This window comes from Paralichthys olivaceus, chromosome 11 (genome assembly GCF_024713975.1).
Source record: "Paralichthys olivaceus isolate ysfri-2021 chromosome 11, ASM2471397v2, whole genome shotgun sequence".
Lineage (NCBI taxonomy): Eukaryota > Metazoa > Chordata > Actinopteri > Pleuronectiformes > Paralichthyidae > Paralichthys > Paralichthys olivaceus.
Genome location: NC_091103.1, coordinates 23,296,473 through 23,316,203, shown reverse-complemented (window position 1 = coordinate 23,316,203; position 19,731 = coordinate 23,296,473). Strand labels below are relative to the sequence as shown.

The 19,731-nt window shown below is 41.3% G+C and overlaps 1 protein-coding gene across 6 annotated transcripts in view; it reads left to right on the top strand.

The window, feature by feature from the left end:
- mtus2b (microtubule associated tumor suppressor candidate 2b) overlaps nt 1–19,731 on the top strand; it is a 30,684-nt gene that overhangs the window by 3,478 nt on the left and 7,475 nt on the right. For 2 of the 6 annotated variants that reach the window (XM_069534892.1, XM_069534889.1), the window contains exons 2-7: nt 3,254–5,272; nt 5,823–5,970; nt 6,700–6,888; nt 11,795–11,935; nt 14,219–14,311; nt 15,150–15,346. In XM_069534892.1, coding sequence (XP_069390993.1) covers nt 3,491–5,272; nt 5,823–5,970; nt 6,700–6,888; nt 11,795–11,935; nt 14,219–14,311; nt 15,150–15,346 — 2,550 coding nt within the window. In that variant the 5' untranslated portion in view covers nt 3,254–3,490. Of the gene's footprint in view, nt 1–366; nt 466–3,253; nt 5,273–5,822; nt 5,971–6,699; nt 6,889–7,781; nt 8,849–11,794; nt 11,936–14,218; nt 14,312–15,149; nt 15,347–17,727; nt 17,898–19,731 lie in introns of those variants that run through there. The other 4 variants (XM_069534890.1, XM_069534893.1, XM_069534894.1 and 1 more) reach the window with 4 other exon arrangements.

Genomic DNA, 19,731 nt, shown 5'->3' with positions numbered 1-19,731 from the left:
CAGTTGGATGGTTGAAGGGAAGTGATCCAGAGTTGAGGTGATGCAGTTATGGAAGTGGGTCCCTTTCTGCAATACTGAACTGACAGGGTTGAGAGGAGCAAGAGAGAACATGTTCAACTTTTAAACTCTGATTGCTCACAGTGATTGGATGAAAACAGAATGAGATGAGATAGCGGGATGGCATTTGACGAGAGGAGACTGAATTATTACTTATTAGAAGCTTCATTTCTCCTCCTCATTCTAAACCCGGAGGTTTCATACGAATGATCAGTTAAACAGGAACAAACAGAGAATTCACCTGTTTAGGTCTTCCATCGCCCCAAGCTCTTTTAAACAGGTTTATTTTCACTCTTCCATTTGTTCCAGATGACAAAAACCACACTGGATACCTGGAGTCAAATCTATTTCTCGTGATTGTAAATGAGTATAAAGCTGTCAGGATGAGATGAGATACAATAAGATAAGGTAAGTAGAATACAAATAAAAGTCTAAAATACAAGTGAAGATTCAAATAAAGTAGAAATGTAAATTCAATTCAATTAAGTGTATAAAGAGAAACTAATACTTAACTACAGTGGCAGTAAGAAGAAATGAAATGATAAAGGAGTAAGTAATATGGGATATCTAATGATATTGGAATTTAAATATTGCATATGATATTGAAAATATTGCACATGATAATAAATTATTGGGATGATGATTTGTTACACAAATTGCACTGAATGGTGTTATTCCACATGCACCTGAAAGAAAAAAAGGCTCATTACTGACATAAATATAATGAAAAACAAAGAAACCTGAGTTTAATTCAAGGTACAGGGCTGAACTTGACACGCTGAGCTTACTAATGACAAACTGTGACAAGATGGGGATTTAATGTGGAGGTGAGAAATTGTCTGAGATCAGAGAGGCTGTCAGGTTCTCTGTACCGTACACGAGTCCACTGAGGAAGGTCAGAGTCAGCCGCAGACATCTTTTTTTTTTTTCTTCCAATTTGCAGAACGAGTGCAGTGCTCGTTCAGAATGTGCCTCCAGGCAGTGGCTCATGGTCTGGCCTCTATTAACCCAGGCTGCAGGGGTTTTACGAGCATCATCCAAACAACTGCACAGTTGACACCGCACTTCACCTGAGCACTTCACCTGAGCACTGCCAGGACATGCCCCCTCTCCGCTACCAGCACAGTTGAGTTTGGCCTTTTTTAGAACCCTGGTTTTAATTAACTCTGCCTATACTCAAATGTGCTCAAACATTTCATTTTTGTAATAGTACGCATAAATGGACAAAAATGTACTCAGGTAAAATGCTGTTTGTATACTTTTTCTTACACTTAAAGTATAAGGAAGTACAAGTACTTATTGAGTGCCGCCTATTCTTTCATGCAGTTTGACATCATTATGTTTGAGTCCTGGTGGTGGACTGCAGGAGGCGGGGCCTAATGCTACCTACACGCTCTGATTGGATCAGATGACCAATTCCGCTCTTGATATTGACTAGTTTTAAAAATATAAAAACCTTGTCAGCAATGAAATGCAATGCTTGATATTATATAGATAGATATTTGCTGATGTAATCAGTTGAGTAAAACTGAAAAGTATCTGAAAATAAAAATACATAAGCGTAGATACATGAAAAATGTACTTAAATACAGTAATGAAGTGAATGTACTTTGTTACATCCCACCACTGCAAGTATCATGTATTCAAAATATACAGCTCTTACTAACAGGGACGAGCAGCAAGTTTGTTGTGTAAAGACCAAATTCCACTTTGAAAATGTTGATCCCTAATGATCCTCAGCATGAGAAGTCAGTCCCACGTGGCACTGACACATTTAGACATTTGTATAATTTAAACTCTGAAACTTCCTCTTCCTCTGCTGTGATGCTGTGATGCAGAGATCACCTGATGTTGAGCTAACAGTGTATTTTGTTTTTGGAGATTCCCAACACATTAAACAGCCTTTTATATTAATGCTTAAAATGCAGATACATGCAGTTGGAACACCACAGGGAGAACTGAACAACCACACAGCACAGTGTTGTTGTTTTCAGGCCACGGTTGCACAAACACCCCCCCCCCCCCGACAAAGACAACAAGCAGACGTTGCTTTTCAAGTTAAACTGTGACTGTGTATGTACCAGTTGTGTTTACAAGCAGGAAACACAGTTGTTGCAGAACAAGTTGCTCGTGTCATTAAACTATGACCAGATTTAAGATAATCTCAGGAAGGATGATATTTGAAAGAAGAGAGAAAAAAAACTAGCATCATACATTTGTAAATACACGTTACATTGCTCACACTGATATATTCCTTACACTGGAGTATCCATGCATCCATTTTCTACACAGTTTATCCTTCTGCTGGAGTCGTGCAGAAGACATTGGGTGAGAGGCGGTACCAGGTCATCAGCATAACACAGGAGTGACATATATATAGACATATAGGCCCCAGAGCAACCATTCACACATTCCAGTTAGCCTAACCCCAGTGTACATGTATTTAGACTGTGGGAGGAAGCTGCAGGACCTGGAGAAAACCCACGCAAACAGAGGGAGAGCATGCAAACTCCACACAGAAAGGCCCCGGCCGAATTGGCATTCAAAACACAAACTGTCTTGCTATCAGTGCATTTCCGTGCCGCCCTACCTTAGAGAATATAATAGTTTTGTATAGAACTCAGTTATATGGCATGTAATACATTTCAGACGAGTAAATAGCCATTTATTTAACTTCTTTTTTTAAATTGACAAATCAGAGCACAACAGAAAATAAAACTGTTCTGTGCTAGAAGATAAATAAAATGAATTCATGAATTCACAATTTATTGTGATATACCAAAGCTCAGGTGTTAAAGGTACAGTGTGTAGAATTTTGTGATATATATAGTATTGAAATTGCATGCTGCAGCTGAACACCCCTCACCTCACCCTCTCCTTCCAAACATGAACAAGAACCTGTGGTAGCTTCAGTTGTCATAAAAACTCAAAAGGTGTTTAGTTTGTCCAGTCTGGACTAATGTAAGAAACATGTTTAAAAATATTTAAATATAAAGGGCTTTTTCTGAGGTAAAGAAAACTACAGTTCATACAATTTAGATGAAACCAACTATTGAAACCATCATGAGGATTATTCTACATTAAATTTCTGCCAATAGATCCCTTTCACCTAAATCTTACACACTGGACCTTTAAATATGTTTTCATCAAGTCATTTCAACAAGGTTTTCATTTGGTGTCTGTTTCTTCTATACAGGTTAAAGAGCCCAGATGTCATGAAGCTCCATCTTCTACATGAGACACGATATTCAACGTTCTGATTTCTGACAAACTGGAGAGAAAATGTGAAAATCACTTCCTGGCTCGTGCTGTGCCACCACAACACTTTGATGAGATGGCCGGGTGGACTGTTTCATAACTGATGTCATGAATGATTGATTTCTTTTTTTAAAGTGCTCTCGAGGGCGCTCAAAAACTGTTAAGTGTTTCCAAAATGTGTGAGCGTGGAGAGCCCTTCTGCGGGGGGGAGCTGAGGAACAACAACCAGCGGGGGGACGTGGTGGCCGACGGTGATGCCAACGCTAATGAGATCAGGGCAGAGGATGGCGGGAGGATGGGCGACGATACCGGCACTGTGTCGGGGCTGGTGAGTGGAAAAGCACAGCAAGACAAAGTCGTCATCTGGGGCACCGACTCCCAGTGTGAAGACCCCGACCTTGCTGAGTTTGAGATGCTGGAGTGTCAGGAGCTGGAGGCCTACCTGGTTGAGGAGGAGGAGGACTTTGTCGGGCTTGCAGAGCGGAAGACGCTTCCGGAGCAGTCGTCATCGTGCAGCAAAGCCACGGCAGAAGTAGCAGCGGATAATAAGGTCAGGGAAGAGAGGAAGTCCTTTCTGCGTTCTGCCAGCGAGCAGGAATCCACTGCATCTCATGTGTCCGAGAGCAGAGAGGCCTCCAGGACTGAGTTGAGCTCGGAAACTGACGTCTTCATGTCCTGTCAGTCCACCATTTCCAGCGTGGCCACTGCTTTGGACCCTGTCGGCAGGTCCCAGACGACAGACTCCTGGCACGTTGCCGCTGGTCCTTACTCGACCACCTCAGAGGACCTGACTTCCCAGGCTTGCATCACTCTCTCTGAGCGAGGCAAGGCTGACCACCCTACCCTCCCCCCCAGAAAAAGCACAACACACCAGAAAGACGTGGACATCAATTTGAATTCAATGCCTCACTCGGAGGACATTGCTTTGAAGGCAAAAGGGAGAAATGGAACTGTTGCGTGCGGAGATGCCATTGATGAGCACAGGAGGAACAATAACCAGAGAAATATAACAGAGGAAGATTGTGATCAAGGGAGAAGTAAGCACAAGGCTTTGCCCACTATAAAAGACTCACATGAAGAAAGCAACACAAAAATTGATAAAAGCACACAAGCTGACGAGGCCCCTGATGTGAATTATATCCCATCCAGAGCAGGTACAAAGGAGAATCCATCACCAATTCATTCCAAAGCCATAAAGAAACAAGGATCGTTTGATAACACATTGAAAAAACAAAACTCTTTCGACAGGAGTTTTAAAAAGCAGCCGTCGTTTGAGAACACTTTAAAGAAGCAGGCCTCTTTTGAGAACACCGTCACCACCAGCTCCTCAAGTCTGGAGCGGAGGAAGCCATGGGGAAGCCCCAGTCGAGCCGCAACTCCCCCGTCCTCGAAAACCACCTCGTGTTCGCCCAAGAGACGACTGCCTGGTTCTCCAGCCAAGGTCCAGGGCATCAGGGCGCTGAGCTCGGAGCGCAGCGACTCCCCACAGAGAGGTTTAGGTCAAACGGTCAAGCCGACAGGAAAGATGAGCAGTGGCATCCCCAAACCTGTCATCCCTCCTCAGCACAAAGAACCCGAACCAAGGAGGTCTTCTTCTCCCCAGAAACCTAAAAACGTGCGACCAAAAATCATCACCTATGTTCGGGCAAACCTTCAAACAAAACCCCAAGTCATAGTTCCCCCAAATGAAGCTTCTACACACCCACTAAGATCCTCCTTCTCCAGTCCACCGGCTCATAAAGCTCCGAAGGTTACTCCTCAACCTAAATCCACACCGGTGCTGTGTTCCTCCAACCTGCTGTTTGACAAGTATCGCCAGGAGATGCAGAAGGCGGGGCTTTATCCTCCAGGCATGGCTGTGACTGGGACGAAGCCTCCGAGCAGCACCAACCCCCCGAGGTTGAGCGGGAAGTCGAGCAGCTTTCACGAGGAAGTGCCAGAGAAATGTCTCCAAGAGGTGAGACCTTTGATTTGACATATTCACATGACACAATCAGATGTTATTGATGGTTGAAGCCACACAAGGACGGTAACTTTAAATGCTGGTGGCTTAAGTTGGTTTGGAATAATCTCAACGTTTGAATTTACTTGTCTTCACTTATGTGTTATTCAAACTTTGGAAGAAGCATAAACCTGGTTTTACATTTTGCTCAGTTTTAGAGAGAGCACCACCGATTCATTGGTTGGCCGATAAAAAACGCCTCATATGAGCATATGAGTTTATATTCGCTGATTATTTACAGTAATGTTTATGGTTAAACAATTTCTTTGGGTTTGATAACATCATAAACATATATATTGGCCAATATGTCTGTATCAGAATTGTTTTAACTTATATGTGTACTGGCATCAGCCTCTGAAGATCTACAATGTTTGGGCTCTAGTAGTAAGAGGAGACTACATGTATGAAAGTGATTTGACCAGTTTATCTTAGTATTTTATAGCAAAACTATATTATTTCACATTATTGTTGTGACAGTGAGTTTATCGACTCTGTCCCTCACCAGCAGGTTTCTCACGAGGGCGGCAGTGTGTACCGGTCACCCCGAGCCCTGAGGCCTCAGCTGGGGTTAGGGGCGGTCAACCGTCAGCCTGCAGCCAAGACAAGAGCTCAGCAAACAGGTCAAAGGTCAGCACCCACCCAGGACTCTGCAGGTGAGATGGTTAGATTTACTGTAATTTAAACTACAGTATCAGAACACACTCTGTGATTTGAGTTCATTAGAGGAGGAAAATGGTTTTGTGATCTTATATATATAACACCCAAAGAGCATATATATATATATATGTATACATGCTTCTTATTTATTTGCTTTGCTAAACCAATGATGGTTTTGAATCATTTAGAAAAGAGTGCGACAGAGATTTCTCCTCTGTCTGCGTCGTTCTGTGCACATCCCCTCCTCAGATTGCTGATGCAGAGAAGTCGATTTTACCTCAATTTTTTATTCGCCATGGCACCTAAGCTCTTTGAAGTGCAAAGCAGCAACTTGCACTGCATATTTCTTCACGCTCACATTCCAAATCATCATCTAACCTGCTTCTATATTACAGTATGGTGCCGTCTTACTGTATCTACGTCCAATTTCATCGCAGAATGAAGGTTGACAGAGGTTAGTTATCGGTAATAGGGAGATTAGAGATTAGTGAGATTAGTGAAAGTGACATAAATCCTTTTTTCATTCATCAGAGCAGATGCGACTCAGACTGTGACTGCAGATCCCAGCATCAGTCTTGTAATGGAAATATATCGTCTGCGTATTTCTTTTCAAAACCATTTATATCAGAGTAAAAGTACTTTTTATATAAATGTGCCATAACAGACGCTGTCTCAGTGAGTCTTGGATATTCACCCATTCATATTTCGTATTTTCCCACGTTCAGATCACAAGAGCTCAGAACCAACCCCTAAGAGTGTCCTGCTCAAACCAGGACAGTCTGGTCTCCGTCCTCCCGGTTTCTCCGCCCTGCCAGCTGCCCGCCTGGCCTCCTTCGGCTTCGTCCACAGCTCCAGTGTCTCGTCTGCATCCAGCAACCAGTCCAGTGACAGCGATCCCTGTCGACCCTCCCAGCGTGAGCCATCCTCTCTCCACACATTTCGCATGAATCTGTGTTACGTGGTCACCACCACCTCAGCTTAAAGTGTGACCGGCTAAAAAACCCTGCCTGAGATAAAAATAGACATCAGAGAGTGATCAGTGTGATTAAAAGGATATTTCACTCTTTTGTTTTATCACATCTTCTCGTCCTTGTTAGTTCACCAGCAGTTCTGGCTGCCGCTGCTCTCCTCAGTTACTATAGTAACAGCCACTCGTTTCTTTTCAGTTTTTTTTTATTAATTCATCGAGCAGGCGCTGAAAGTTGCTGCACCACAGAGGCTTTTTGGAAGAAATATGAAAGTCTCTCTCCTCCCTCTCTCTCTCTCTCTCTCGCTCTGCTGTCTCTCCTGAGTCTGCAAACTGCAGCATTTTCTCTGGCGCTCAGTGTGACACCCCCTCTCATCAACTTCCTGCAGGCTCCACTCAGAGGAGTCGATGACAGCACAGTAGACGAGCTGCTTATGTCTGTGTGTGAAGACGACGTTGGAAATGTGTCGTAACAAGATAAGACGTTGTCAGTTGCCACTTATTTTCTATTCAATCACTGAGTTCGGCCCAAGCAGCGTTTGTGTTGCAACATGGAGCTGCAGCAGATTCATTTGTTCAGAGTGCTGACGCGGACCAAACAGTCTGAATATGCTGAGACAGACTTTAACAGAAAATCCTGTTTTTCCATTTTGAATTTTTATTTCTCTGCGCCAGCGACAGTGAGAGGCCTCAGACATTAGGTTTTCAGCCTGTCTCATTCTTGTGAACATCTCAACACCTGGAGGGAATTTGTTAACATTTTGTGCAGACTTTATGTCAGACTCAAGGATTAACGGATTACATTTTGGTGGTTGGAGGTCAAAGGTCAAGGTCACTTTGCATTGTGAACGCAATATCTCAGGAACACCTCCGGGGAATTATTTGAAATTTGGTACAAACATTAACTTGGACTGATGGATGAACTGATTTGAATTTGGTGGTCAGATGTCATAGGTCAAGATCATTGGTGATGTTAAAAAACAATTCTTTGGTCTTCTGAATGCAAGATCTCAGGTGCACATTGAGAGAATTTCCTCATATTTGGTGCAGACTTGGTGGGTAAAGGTCAAAGGTCAAGGTCACAGGGACCACATGTTCTTGTGAACATATATGAGGAACACCCATATGGAATTTCACCACATCCGGCACAAACTTTGACTCCAAAATGACCTGATTAGAATTTAGAGGTTGACCTCACAAAACACTTTTCCTCATGAATGCGTCATCTCTAACTCCTTGAGAGAATCCTTTCAAATTTGGCACAAAACCTTCAAACCCCTGAAATAGACAAGTCCAAATAACCAAAACATCTAAATCAGCTATCTATTCATTAATTATTCCTGTGCACAAGCAGAAGAGTCTCCTCTGACCGCCCTGATTGGAGGACATGATGATGGGTCAGTGCCGTCCTCCTCTGCTCAAGTGTCCCCACATTTGTTCCACTCATGGACAGCTGACTGCTGCCTCTCCCTACTTTTAGTCTTTTACTCTCCAACCTGCTGGGAAATTCTTCGAGCTGCTGGTGCAGACAGGCTCCTCAGACTGGAAAAAGAAAAAAGAATGAAACAGCAGCTGTCTCATGCAGGGTCCTTCACACGTCTGTGACAGTCTCCTCTTCCCTATTTATAATCCACAAAATGAAGAAGTGGTGCTGAAAACAGAGAGTCAGGGTGTGGTGTGTGGTGTGTGCAGCTGTTTTTACACCAGCTGTTTTCACTCGCCTGTTTCTTGCCTCTGAATCTCCTCTTCGAACTTTCAGTCAGGGCAGATAATGGTGTCTCTCTCTCTCCGCTGCAGCGTCCCCTCCTGAAAGGCTCAGATGTTCACGTTTCTGGGTTATTTTGTGCCATTTTTAACTCTGATTCTTCAGAAAACAAGCGCAGCTCAAGATGATAACCTGCCGTCATGTAAGTGTCTGTCTGTCATCGATTTTCTTGCTTCTCTGTGGAGCTGTTGTTGAATTTATAAGCCAGTTGCATATATTCTGTGTCCTGCTGATGCTGAGGTTGAATAGATGGGTGACTAACACTCAGTATATCCATGACATGGCAGTGTTTCCCTTCAGGCTCTGGGCTCAGGCAGCGTCGCTCTCTTGGTATGCAGACGTAAGTCTCGACTGCAACCACATGTACTGGTGGTGCGCTCCAGTTAAATGTGACATATGGGATTTATCTGCCCAGTTAACTCAGTGGGAGCAGACATAATGCTCGTGTGTCTGTTGTTCTGTGGAGAAGTTTGTCCATAAGATTGAAGCATTACAGTGAATTTGTTGTGTTTGGAGCTTCAGTGTGTTTTCCATTTGAAATACACGATTTATTACCTTTGCCGGATTTCCATGAAACTTGGTCAAGGGATGTGACCTGGGCCCAGAAAAAAAACACACAAATATGTATTAATTTTTAATACATATTAAAAAGTACTAGTTCCAAGGGAGACTTCACGGTCGTTGAAGCAGCTCAACTCTCTCTGTGGCGTGTTCTAAATATTAAGCCTCTTTTCCTGTGGATCGGTCTCATCCCTGCAGGAAGAAAAGTCTTCAAAGTGACTGAGACGTCTCTGGTGACTGAAAGGGCCATTTATTTATTTATTTTTTCTTTCAGTCCATCTTGAAGAGAAACTCTGATTTTACTGTTGAATTTTTAAGAAAATTAAAGACAAATTTGGCTACTTTTTTATTATGGCTGTCATGACCTGCTCATAATAAGTTGTTTTTTTTAAATCCTTGAGAGGTGACACAGATATTTCATCTCACTGTTTTTCATTGTGACCCCCACTGTCTGCATGTCAGAAAAAGATTCTGTTAAATAATAAAATTAAAAATAAAATTAAAGGCAAATTTAGTTCCATTTAGTTTCCATTTTCACACTCATAACCTGCTCATATTAAATATTATTTAAAAAAAATACCACCTTAGAGTCTCACTCTGACAATATCATGGCTATCTGATGTAGAATTTCAAAGTAAAAGCCCTTGAAATACCCCTTTTTTTTACTGTTTTCCCTCTAGATTCAGATTGATATTGAAAATTTCCAGACTAATTTCACTTCACAACGATAGTTCACCACCTCAGAGTCTGACTCTGACAATATCAGGACATTCTGACGTAAAATTTCAAAATGCAAATTCAAATGAAGTTAAAGAAGAATTTGAAAATAGAAGATATGAGAACTGTTTAATGAGGAAACATCTTACAACAAAATGTGTCCATTCACTTCTTGTGAATTAGTCACCAGCGGAGTTTCGGCCTTGTTGTTTCTCACTGGTGTTAACACTGAGCACAGGATTCTTAGAGCAGGGGATTCATTTGCACTGAACATGCAGGATAGAAACAAGCAGTGAATCAGCCTCCGGTCCTTTCCTGCAGCCAATCAGCATCTTTGCTCAGCGTTGATCTCTGTAAACTGACTCTCCCAGGTGAATTCATAGTGTGAGGAGAGAGTTACTGTGATCCCACTGCAGCATCCACTCAGGCCCTGTGGGCATTTAGGCATCTAATCTGCATTTTTAATGCTATCTAGTCCTTTCAGTTGTGTCGCTGTTCAAATTTGATACCACGTCTTATATTTTCATACAACACCTTTTTTTTTCATCCTGTTTTCAGCCCTTTTGAACAATTTTCAGATGAGTTTATGATGATTTAAATACACAAACTGTTGTTCTTTCCTCTTAGAGCATGTTGAGTTTCCTGTCACTGCAGCGCAGCAATTGATTGAGCAGCTGAATATTTAATGAAGAGTAATTAGAGATGTCCAGTTTACATTTCTACTCATCAGGCTGACAAAGTAAACCGAAATGCTGAATTGTCTTTATACTGGAGTCCTAGAGACAGGTAATGATGACATTCTATGAAAGAAAACGATGCATCACAAACACAAAGATCCAGTTCACTGTGTTTTGATGTTTGACTACTTGTTTTAGTTCATCCATGAATCAAAGCCTTTTCTATTCACAGAAAGCTTGAGGCGTAATAACAGCTGTTATGAATAATTAAGATGTTTGCCACAACTTGCTTTCTTCTCTCCCTGTGCATTTCTGCAGTTTAGAGAAAAAATACTCTCCAGGGAAAAATAGAAAGATTGTGGTCTGCTGATACTTCATTCTAAAGATAAAAAAGGAAAGCAAAATGGTAAATAAATATCACTGACCTGTAAAGGACCCTATAATCCTATATCCTGTAGGTCAGTGAGAATAGATCTACAGCTCTCAACAAGTGATGCTGTCTAATTTTTCATAGTGAAAATAACTCACAGCATGTTGTTTTCATTGATACATTTCTTTACTGATAAATGTACAAATAATAAGTTAAATTAGATTAACAAATTAAAGCTATAACATTACCACCCCCCAAAATTTGATCTTCAATCATATGAACCAAAGCTCAATGTAAAAAACGTCTTGGCTAAGAATAAGCAAATCAAATGAAAACATTAATTACATATAATTACAAGCAGGGACAGAAATAAATAAAAGAAATAAAAGACAAGATAAATACTAAAATGCAGCAAATAGACTAAAGCACAGAACAGACACAGAAACAAACTTTGAATCAATGGAAAAAATGCCAGATGGAAATTAAAAAGCACATGTGTAAGTGCAATAATTTATAAAACTGCTTTTTAAACATTCTAAGAGAGAGTAATGATTCCTATGTCTTGCACTTATTCCAAGCATTGGCTGCATGAAGGCAAAAGGCAGGTCTGCTTGAACTATTAAATTTGTCTCTTTAATATGATTCATGCGGTTTGGCAAAGTTTGTGCAGCTCAGTGTTGCCCAATAACTTCATTTAAATTAAAATGTGAATGATTAAAACAAAAAGAAAATCTACATTTGGACATTTTCTCCTGTTCTGCAGATCACACCAGTGGCAGCGATGAAACCCTGTCACACAAACAAACCCCCGGTGAAGTTTCACACGGTCCGAGCCGACCTCATCCTCCCAACGCCCCCAGCCTCCAGCGCCGCACTCTGCCCCCGCAGCGCTCCTCACCAGTGGGTACGTCCCCCCCCGACACATGGCCGGTGGTGACAAGCTGAGTTTCTGTGTGCATGTGGTGTTGGGTGTGTATCTGCAGAAATCACACACTTAGGCTGAAGCTGCTCCCACGTGGTCACGGTCGTTGTTCCTGGTGATCAAATGACACCGAGATGGAATGTGTGAGCGTGGGCTGAGAGGCTCGGAGGCGTCGGCACCAACGCAACAACTCACATTTTTTCATTCCTCTGCAGGACTTTTTTCTCTGCTCACTGATATCATCACTGAGTTGCATAATGAAACACAAAGACAGTTGGTCAGTAGCTCAGTTCACACAGGCTGGTTTACTCTGTGTTTCCAGAAACGAGATTGTACTACATGGTTCAGAATTAGACGCAGAAATAGATGAATTATTGGATTTACTGTATATATCTTTTAAAAGCCACGGTGTCACACAAGACAAAGACCGTGGCTTCAATATGTTTAGTTTGTTTAAATGGTTTGGTTGACATTCCTCACCTCAGTGTTTCAATAAAGGAGAACTCAGAATATAAAACATATTAATGAAATATGATGTATATTGTTCTCAGAGAAAAAGTCTCCTTGTAGAGTCATTTCAGATATAAAATTGCTCAAAGTAAATCACAAGTAAATACTTTTTATGAATTGAATAATTATTTCTTGTAAGGAAACTCCCGGCAGGTACTTATGTAAAATGTGTTTATATATGTAAATCTTCATTTAACTTGAGGAACTGACTGAACAGGAATCATCAACCACATGATTTTTTCTGTTTTAACGAAAAAATGAAGCTTTCAAAAGTTAAACACGACAGGAAAGACGTCAGACGAGGTGACAAACAAAGAGACGAGCTCCGGGTGGTGTGAAACTTAAAAACAAACAAAAGGAAATCTACTTCACGATCCCACTGAATTCTTTCTGACTCACAACAGGCAGCAGACAGAAAAGAAAATAACACACTTCACTACCATCACCTGACAAAATAACAGACACGCAAGCCGCCACTCATCCCCCCTTGTGATTAAAAGACAGTTCAAGTATCTACATGTGGTGCAAGCAGAGACGTATGATCACACATCTACTGCCCAGGTCCCAGAACCCCTGAACTACTTAACATTCATTTCAGAGAGATAAATAATTGACCTGAAGAAGAATCAGCATCTTAGCTGTTGCTCAGTGTTGCATCATATCTGAGATTCTGTTCCCTGTGATATATATTACATTCCCCCTCTCTGCTTTGTTGGTTGCACCTTGTTTCCTGTTTTGGCGTTTTTGCTTCAATGTGGAAAATCAACACCATCTAATGGTTACAGGGGGGATTCCTGTGTGTGGGGGGGGGGGGGCTGTTTCAGCCTCAGCTTCCTGCAACAGAGCAGTGACGCCACCTGGAGGCCACTAAACAACACTGTACCAATATTTTTCATTTTCAGATGTTTTAGAATCCACAAGATTATTTCCCTCTTGAAAATCCAAGTTTAAAAAAACACAGTCATAATAAATCTACAGAGGAATCAAATTTATTTAACATATGCTTATTTTATTGTTATTTTATATTTTATCATTAATACTGATGCATTCTTGAGTTTTAATGCTGAGGCTGATCAAATTTTAGAAATAATTTTTGTACATATCATTGTTTAAAGGTCCAGTGTGTAAGATTTAGGTGAAAGGGATCTATTGGCAGAAATTTAATGTAGAATAATCCTCATAATGTTTTCACTAGTTTGTTTCATCTTAATTGTATGAATTGTAGTTTTCTTTACCCCAGAAAAGGCCCTTTATATTTAAATACTTTATATTTACATCAAGGGGTGTAGGAGGCCGCCATGTTTTTTACATTAGTCCAGATTGGACAAACTAAACACCTTTTAAGTTTTTATGACAGCTGAAGCTACCACAGGTTCTTGTTCATGTTTGGAAGGAGAGGGTGAGGTGAGGGGTGTTCAGCTGTAACATGCAACTTCAACACTAGATATCACTAAATTTTACACACTGTACCTTTAACTGAAAACTTTTAAACCATAGAAATAGGAATAATAATTCATAAGTGCGTGTATGTTATATGTAAAATCTCAGTTTGAAAATAAACTATTAAGTGTAAAACATACAAACATACAAAGTGCTCTTAACCTCTGCACGGATAATTTCATAATAAACGGATCATGTATTTATGAAAACAATACTCGACAAATGAGAAAAAACGAATATTTCTTAGATTTCAGTATTTGAATTATAAATTTCAATAAACAAATTAACAACGTATTTTTTTCCTTTACGCCACAGCCTCTAGGAGAGAGATCCCGAAGGATGCTGTATTGCAACCGAAGTCGTCCCCTAAAAGATTTGCAGTGGTTTCACCCAAACCTCAGTCACCTGGTGAGTCTGACACAACATTAAACTGCTCTTTGTGTGTGTGTGTGTGTGTGTGTGTGTGTGTGTGTGTGTGTGTGTGTGTGTGTGTGTGCACGCGTGTCATAGCATAGTCAATAGTGTAACACCTTCAGCTGCCACTGCATCTTTAAAATTTACTGTCGCTCTCGCTCGGCACTTTAGTACAAGGCCAGCCTGCTGTTGCCATAGCAACAGGCTACAGTAGCTCTAATGCCAGCGTGGCTCCCTCAGTGGGAATCCAGCTGGGTCAGATAACCACAACACAAGTCAGCATTTTATGTTTCTCAGCAGCCGAACGAAAGAACAACAAGAAAAAAGGAGTGTTTTTCAAACGAGAGAGGAAATTACAACTGATTGATGTAAACAATAACCAACCAGGCAATCAGTAATTAATTGCTGTGTGTGTGTGTGTGTGTGTGTGTGTGTGTGTGTGTGTGTGTGTGCAATGAGATGATGTGTTCTAATTGTTGTTTTGCCTCAACAACAGTGGAAAACAAAATATATTCAATTAAATATAAAACAGTTCAAGAGCCGGGTGTCGTGGTATTTCAGGAGCTGGACTTTTTGAAATTTTGTTTGAAAAATTACATCATCAATTTACAAATTATTAAAATGATTGTTGCTTGGTGTGTTTGTTCTCTACACATTTTAAAGTCTTCACAGTTTTTATAAATGTTTTGTCAAATCATATGTACACAATAAGGTTCAAACTAATGGTCCACTTGTTTATGGGAGTTTATTTATTTAAAAACGTTTCTTAAAGTCTCATATTCATGTAAATATTGAAGTATATTTTATTGATCCCTCTGCTCTGTTTCCTCAGCTCGTGGGCAGACGGGGGCGGTCCATGGTTCAGTTCGGACCGACAGGGCCCAGGAGTTGGACCGGGCTCTGATCCAGCAGCTGCGGGAGCGCTGCGAGCAGCAGGCACTGCAGCTGCTGAGCCTCCAGGCCCAGTTAAAGAAGGCCTCCCTGTGCCTGGACGTTTTCAGCATCACTACCCAGCACTTCTGTCAAAAGGTAGGACACTGCAGGAGACTGGGACCTTAACAAGCAAGCACTTTTTAAAGTCCTTAGTGTTTTCTTCTTAGCAGTCGTAGGCTAAATCATCAGAAAGGAATATGATACTCTTCTACTGTCTTTAATTTCTCTACAAATTAGTTTGTGCATGTTGTGAATTTGAACTTTTCAGAATCAGCATCAGAAAAACTTATTGATCCACAGAAAAATTGGGTTTTCATTACAGTTGCTCTCACCAAGTTTAGAAATATGTGCACACCTAAATAAGATTAATATAAAATATGAATAAGAAGCATGTGAAGTATGTATAGTGCATACATTGTGCATTACACTACATAAAATATGAACAATACAGTATTTTACAGCTGAAACCAAGGTGTAAAATATAAGGATAAAAAATGATAAACATGTTTCAGGGATGAATTTTCCATCGTAAAAACATTATTGTCTCACAACAACATAACTTGACATATTGAATGTAATATTCTTTGTTTTTGATAAAGTCTGTATCAAACAAGATTCTTATCTCTGCAAGCTGACTGTTAATTCATTTTGCAGCTTGATAAAATACATTTCCTGCTTTGAAAACAGAGGAACAACTGTGGCTGGCTCTAGAATTCAACCACAAAGCGTGATGTCTTCACAAGCACAAATGACGCCTGTAGCATCCAGCTTCTGTTGTCAGCTTTAGTTTTTCTACAAAGGCTCGAAAACCTGACTTTGTTCCTCTTTGAATACGTTGGAAATAAGTGTGAAGCAGCAGGTTTTGTCAGAGATTTTCAAAGGCTTTTCTGGTTGTTAGTGTGCTGTAGTTTGGCCTTTTCTACGTTAAAGTGCACAGCATATGGACGGATGTGTGATTGAGCTGGATTGTGAAACGTGACTGAGAGTGTTCTCAGAAGCGGATTGAGGTTTTATTTCTCCTCCTCTTCTGCTCCTCCGCTGCCATTTCATCTCTTTTCCCGGCCACACCCACGTCTTCTGCTCTCCAGTGGGAGATGATTAATCAGATTAGAGCGGCCTGTCTGAGCCTGGCCCTGCTTTTAGTGATCGAACATAGAACATCCACTAAAGGTTCGATGGGCGGAAGGTTTTCAATCAGTTCTATTGAATATATAGCAATAGTTACATGATTATTAAAGGTTCACTGTGTCGAATTTAGTGGTGAATTTGCATGTTGCAGCTGAATACCTCCCACCTTACCCCCCCCCCTTCCAAACATAAAAAAAACAAATGAAAACTCAAAAGGTGATTAGTTTGTCCAGTCTGGTCGACTGTAGAAAACATGGTGGCCTCCATAGAGAGGACCCCCTCCCGGTGTAAATATAAAGTATTTAAATATAAAGGGGTAAAGAAACTACAACTTGTACAATTTAGATAAAACACACTAGTGAGAACATTGCTAGGATTAATTCATATTCAATTTCTGCCAATAGATCCCTTTCACGTAAATCTTACACACTGAGCCTTTAAGTAAATCAACATTGAGTTTGATAACCAGCCTTAAATATTTGTTCTATTATAATGCCATGTCCATTTTTGATGAAATAAATATTTCATCATGGTACAAGATATGATATATCTCTAATATGTGTTACAAGCAGTGAAAATATATGCTGATGAGATTTTAGATACGTGTATGATTCTGACTGAAGAAATACTAAATCATAGAAGTTTTCTTTTGCCTGAGCCAGTTTTGTTTTATATATTAATTGTTCTATTGAGCATCTACCATTTTTCGCAATAAGCTTTAAATCCATTGCTGAAATCAAGACGTTATTCCTTCAGTCGGATCATTTTCCCTGAAGCACATGTGGGTTTGCTACTGTTTGTACTGAGATGTCTGGTTCATTAAACTATTTACAGAAACACAGAAAGCTGAGTTTCTTGCATGAGACTTTTTGCAAGAACATCCAATGCTACAATTGAGACGTTATTCCTTTAGAAAGATCCTTCCAGGATTTGTTGTCTTCTATAAATTAAACGTATGTTCTGAAACATCTGGTGCATGCAGCTATTTTCCCTGAGCTCAGTATCAGAGCTGTTAATTGGCCACTTATTGATAATCTCCCTCCCCCATCTTCTTCTGCTTCACTCTTTCAGTTTTTTCTCTCAAAGATGCAACAGAGCACACATTCACATGCATGTGTCCGTGTGTGTGTGTGTGTGTGTGTGTGTGTGTGTGTGTGTGTGTGTGTGTGTGTGTGTGTTGCTCCCTGGGTGTGAGTATGATACAGGGCGGGGGTTTCAGGGGTGGGCAGGCAGAGCTGGGCTGGGGCTGGCAGTCTTTGTTCTAGCAGGGATAAACGCAAACCAGGAAACAAGGTGAGGCTTCAGTCTTCCCTTCTCTCCTCCCTTCTCCTTCCCCTCGCCTGGTGCCCTCCCCCCTCTCTCTTTCTCTCGCTCTGTATTTCTCTCCGGCTCCTGCATCTGTCATTGCTGCTTCCCCCGTGCATTCAGCCGGCTCAGGGATGCTGCTGTCTCCTTGCCTAGTATGGGCCATTGCTGCTGTAGGCTCCATCTCCTCCCTCTGCGCTGTCTGGACCAAACGGTAAAAGGCAGAATATTCTGCAGGCGGCACAGAGGATTCCTTTAAGTATGTGTGTTTGTTGGCATGGGGAGGGGGGGGGGGGGGCTAACTGTCTGTGTTCATGTATGTGCTATGTTGAAGCCGGTGCAGGGGATGAATGTGTGCAGGATTGTGCTGAGTCAAAGCAGGTTTTCAGTCGCACTGTCCCTCTTTCTTTTCTCTGCCAGTTTGCAGGGACATTACATAACATGCTGCTGTATTCCTGTACTCTCGATTGCATGATTGCATTTTATTGATCATACAGGAGAAACTCATCCTCGATGTAACTGGATTTCTAAGCTACCAGAAATCACGTGTTCAGTTTTCCTGTGCAGCATTCGGGCTGTACAGCTGCAGCTTCCTGTGCGTTCACTGGGTTCTCCTCAGGATGAAAACAAAAACAGCGACGGCACATTGGAGGGATGTTACGGTCCCACTGAAACTGGACTGTTTACGTGGGTGCAGACTTTAGACCAGTTGATGAAGTCGTTACAGTTTTTGAGCAACCTTACTATAAAAAGGTATGTAAATGCTGCAGCGCTGAAGTGATTAGTAGTTATAAAGAGATATAAGTATTTTATAATCCAGTAATTGTTTGTTATTTAGCTGCTTCCAGCCTCTTAAACGTGAGGATTATCCACATCAAGGAGGTTACGTTTCACCATTGATTATGTAAAAACCTTTGAATGGATTACTTGGTGGAAGGATTCGGTGTGAGTCAGGGAAGAACTTATTCGTTTTGGTGCAGATCCAGATAAGATATTTTTTTATCCATATCTTTAACATTGCAAGATGGGGCATTTATTTTTACATCTTCTGTCTTATTCCAGGGAATAATTAATGGATTTGCTGAAAACAATCAGGCATATTTTGGAAATCGATTTCTATGAGTGGGTGCAATTTGGTGCCGCTTGATTGAATTGAGATATGTTCCTCTACCTTTTTACTTCTATGCTAATTGAACATCATTAGGTTTTTCTTTTCTCATGCTGCAAACTCAGACAACAAATATAATCAACAGTGAAATCAATGATGGAATCAGTCGTTGGAGATGGATGATGTTGCCTGGGTGCCGGGCTGAATAGTGAAATCAGAATGCATGTCACACTCACGACTCCTTGGGGATCAGAGTCAGGGGAATGATGGGTGGGAACAGAGGTGGAGCTCGGGAGAGTGTGGAGTGAAATGAAAAAAAGCAGCTGACCATCCTTCATCCCTAATGAGGTCACCGGCGTCTCTCCCCTGATGACTGCGTGCACCAAGTAAAACCTCTTAGAAGATGACATCACTTGCTGCAGAGACATACTGTAACTGCATACTGTCTCATGCATATTTCACCTGCTCCCCTCTGTCTCTCTTCTCCCTTCACCGTTTCCTCGTGAACGCAGCTTGGTGATTTGTGCCTCATCTCCTCGCCACGGCGTTCGTGGCCATCTTGCTGCGTGTTTAAAGCAGTGATCAATAGTCACTTAACGGACTGATGTGTCTGCCTCTGTGAGTGAGCCTAGCTCTGAGAATGTCACATCATGAAGATGCTGGAGACTCCGTCAGGCTCAGTGTGAAGACTAAATCAAAGTGGATGTACATTTGTAAATGTCGTTGACTCCTCTGTGGTGCTGTAAAGCCTTTCACCCTGGAGCTATTAAGACCCTTGGCTTTTACGATCCACATTAAAATTTTACACTGATGTGACGTAGAAAGTGGCGGGGTGTTTTCTATTATTATGTTGCTGCCACATCTATTCTGCGCCCATTGTATTGAGACCAGAACTGTGACCTTTGACTTTTAGTCCAGCGTCTTGTTTATCAGTGAGCCG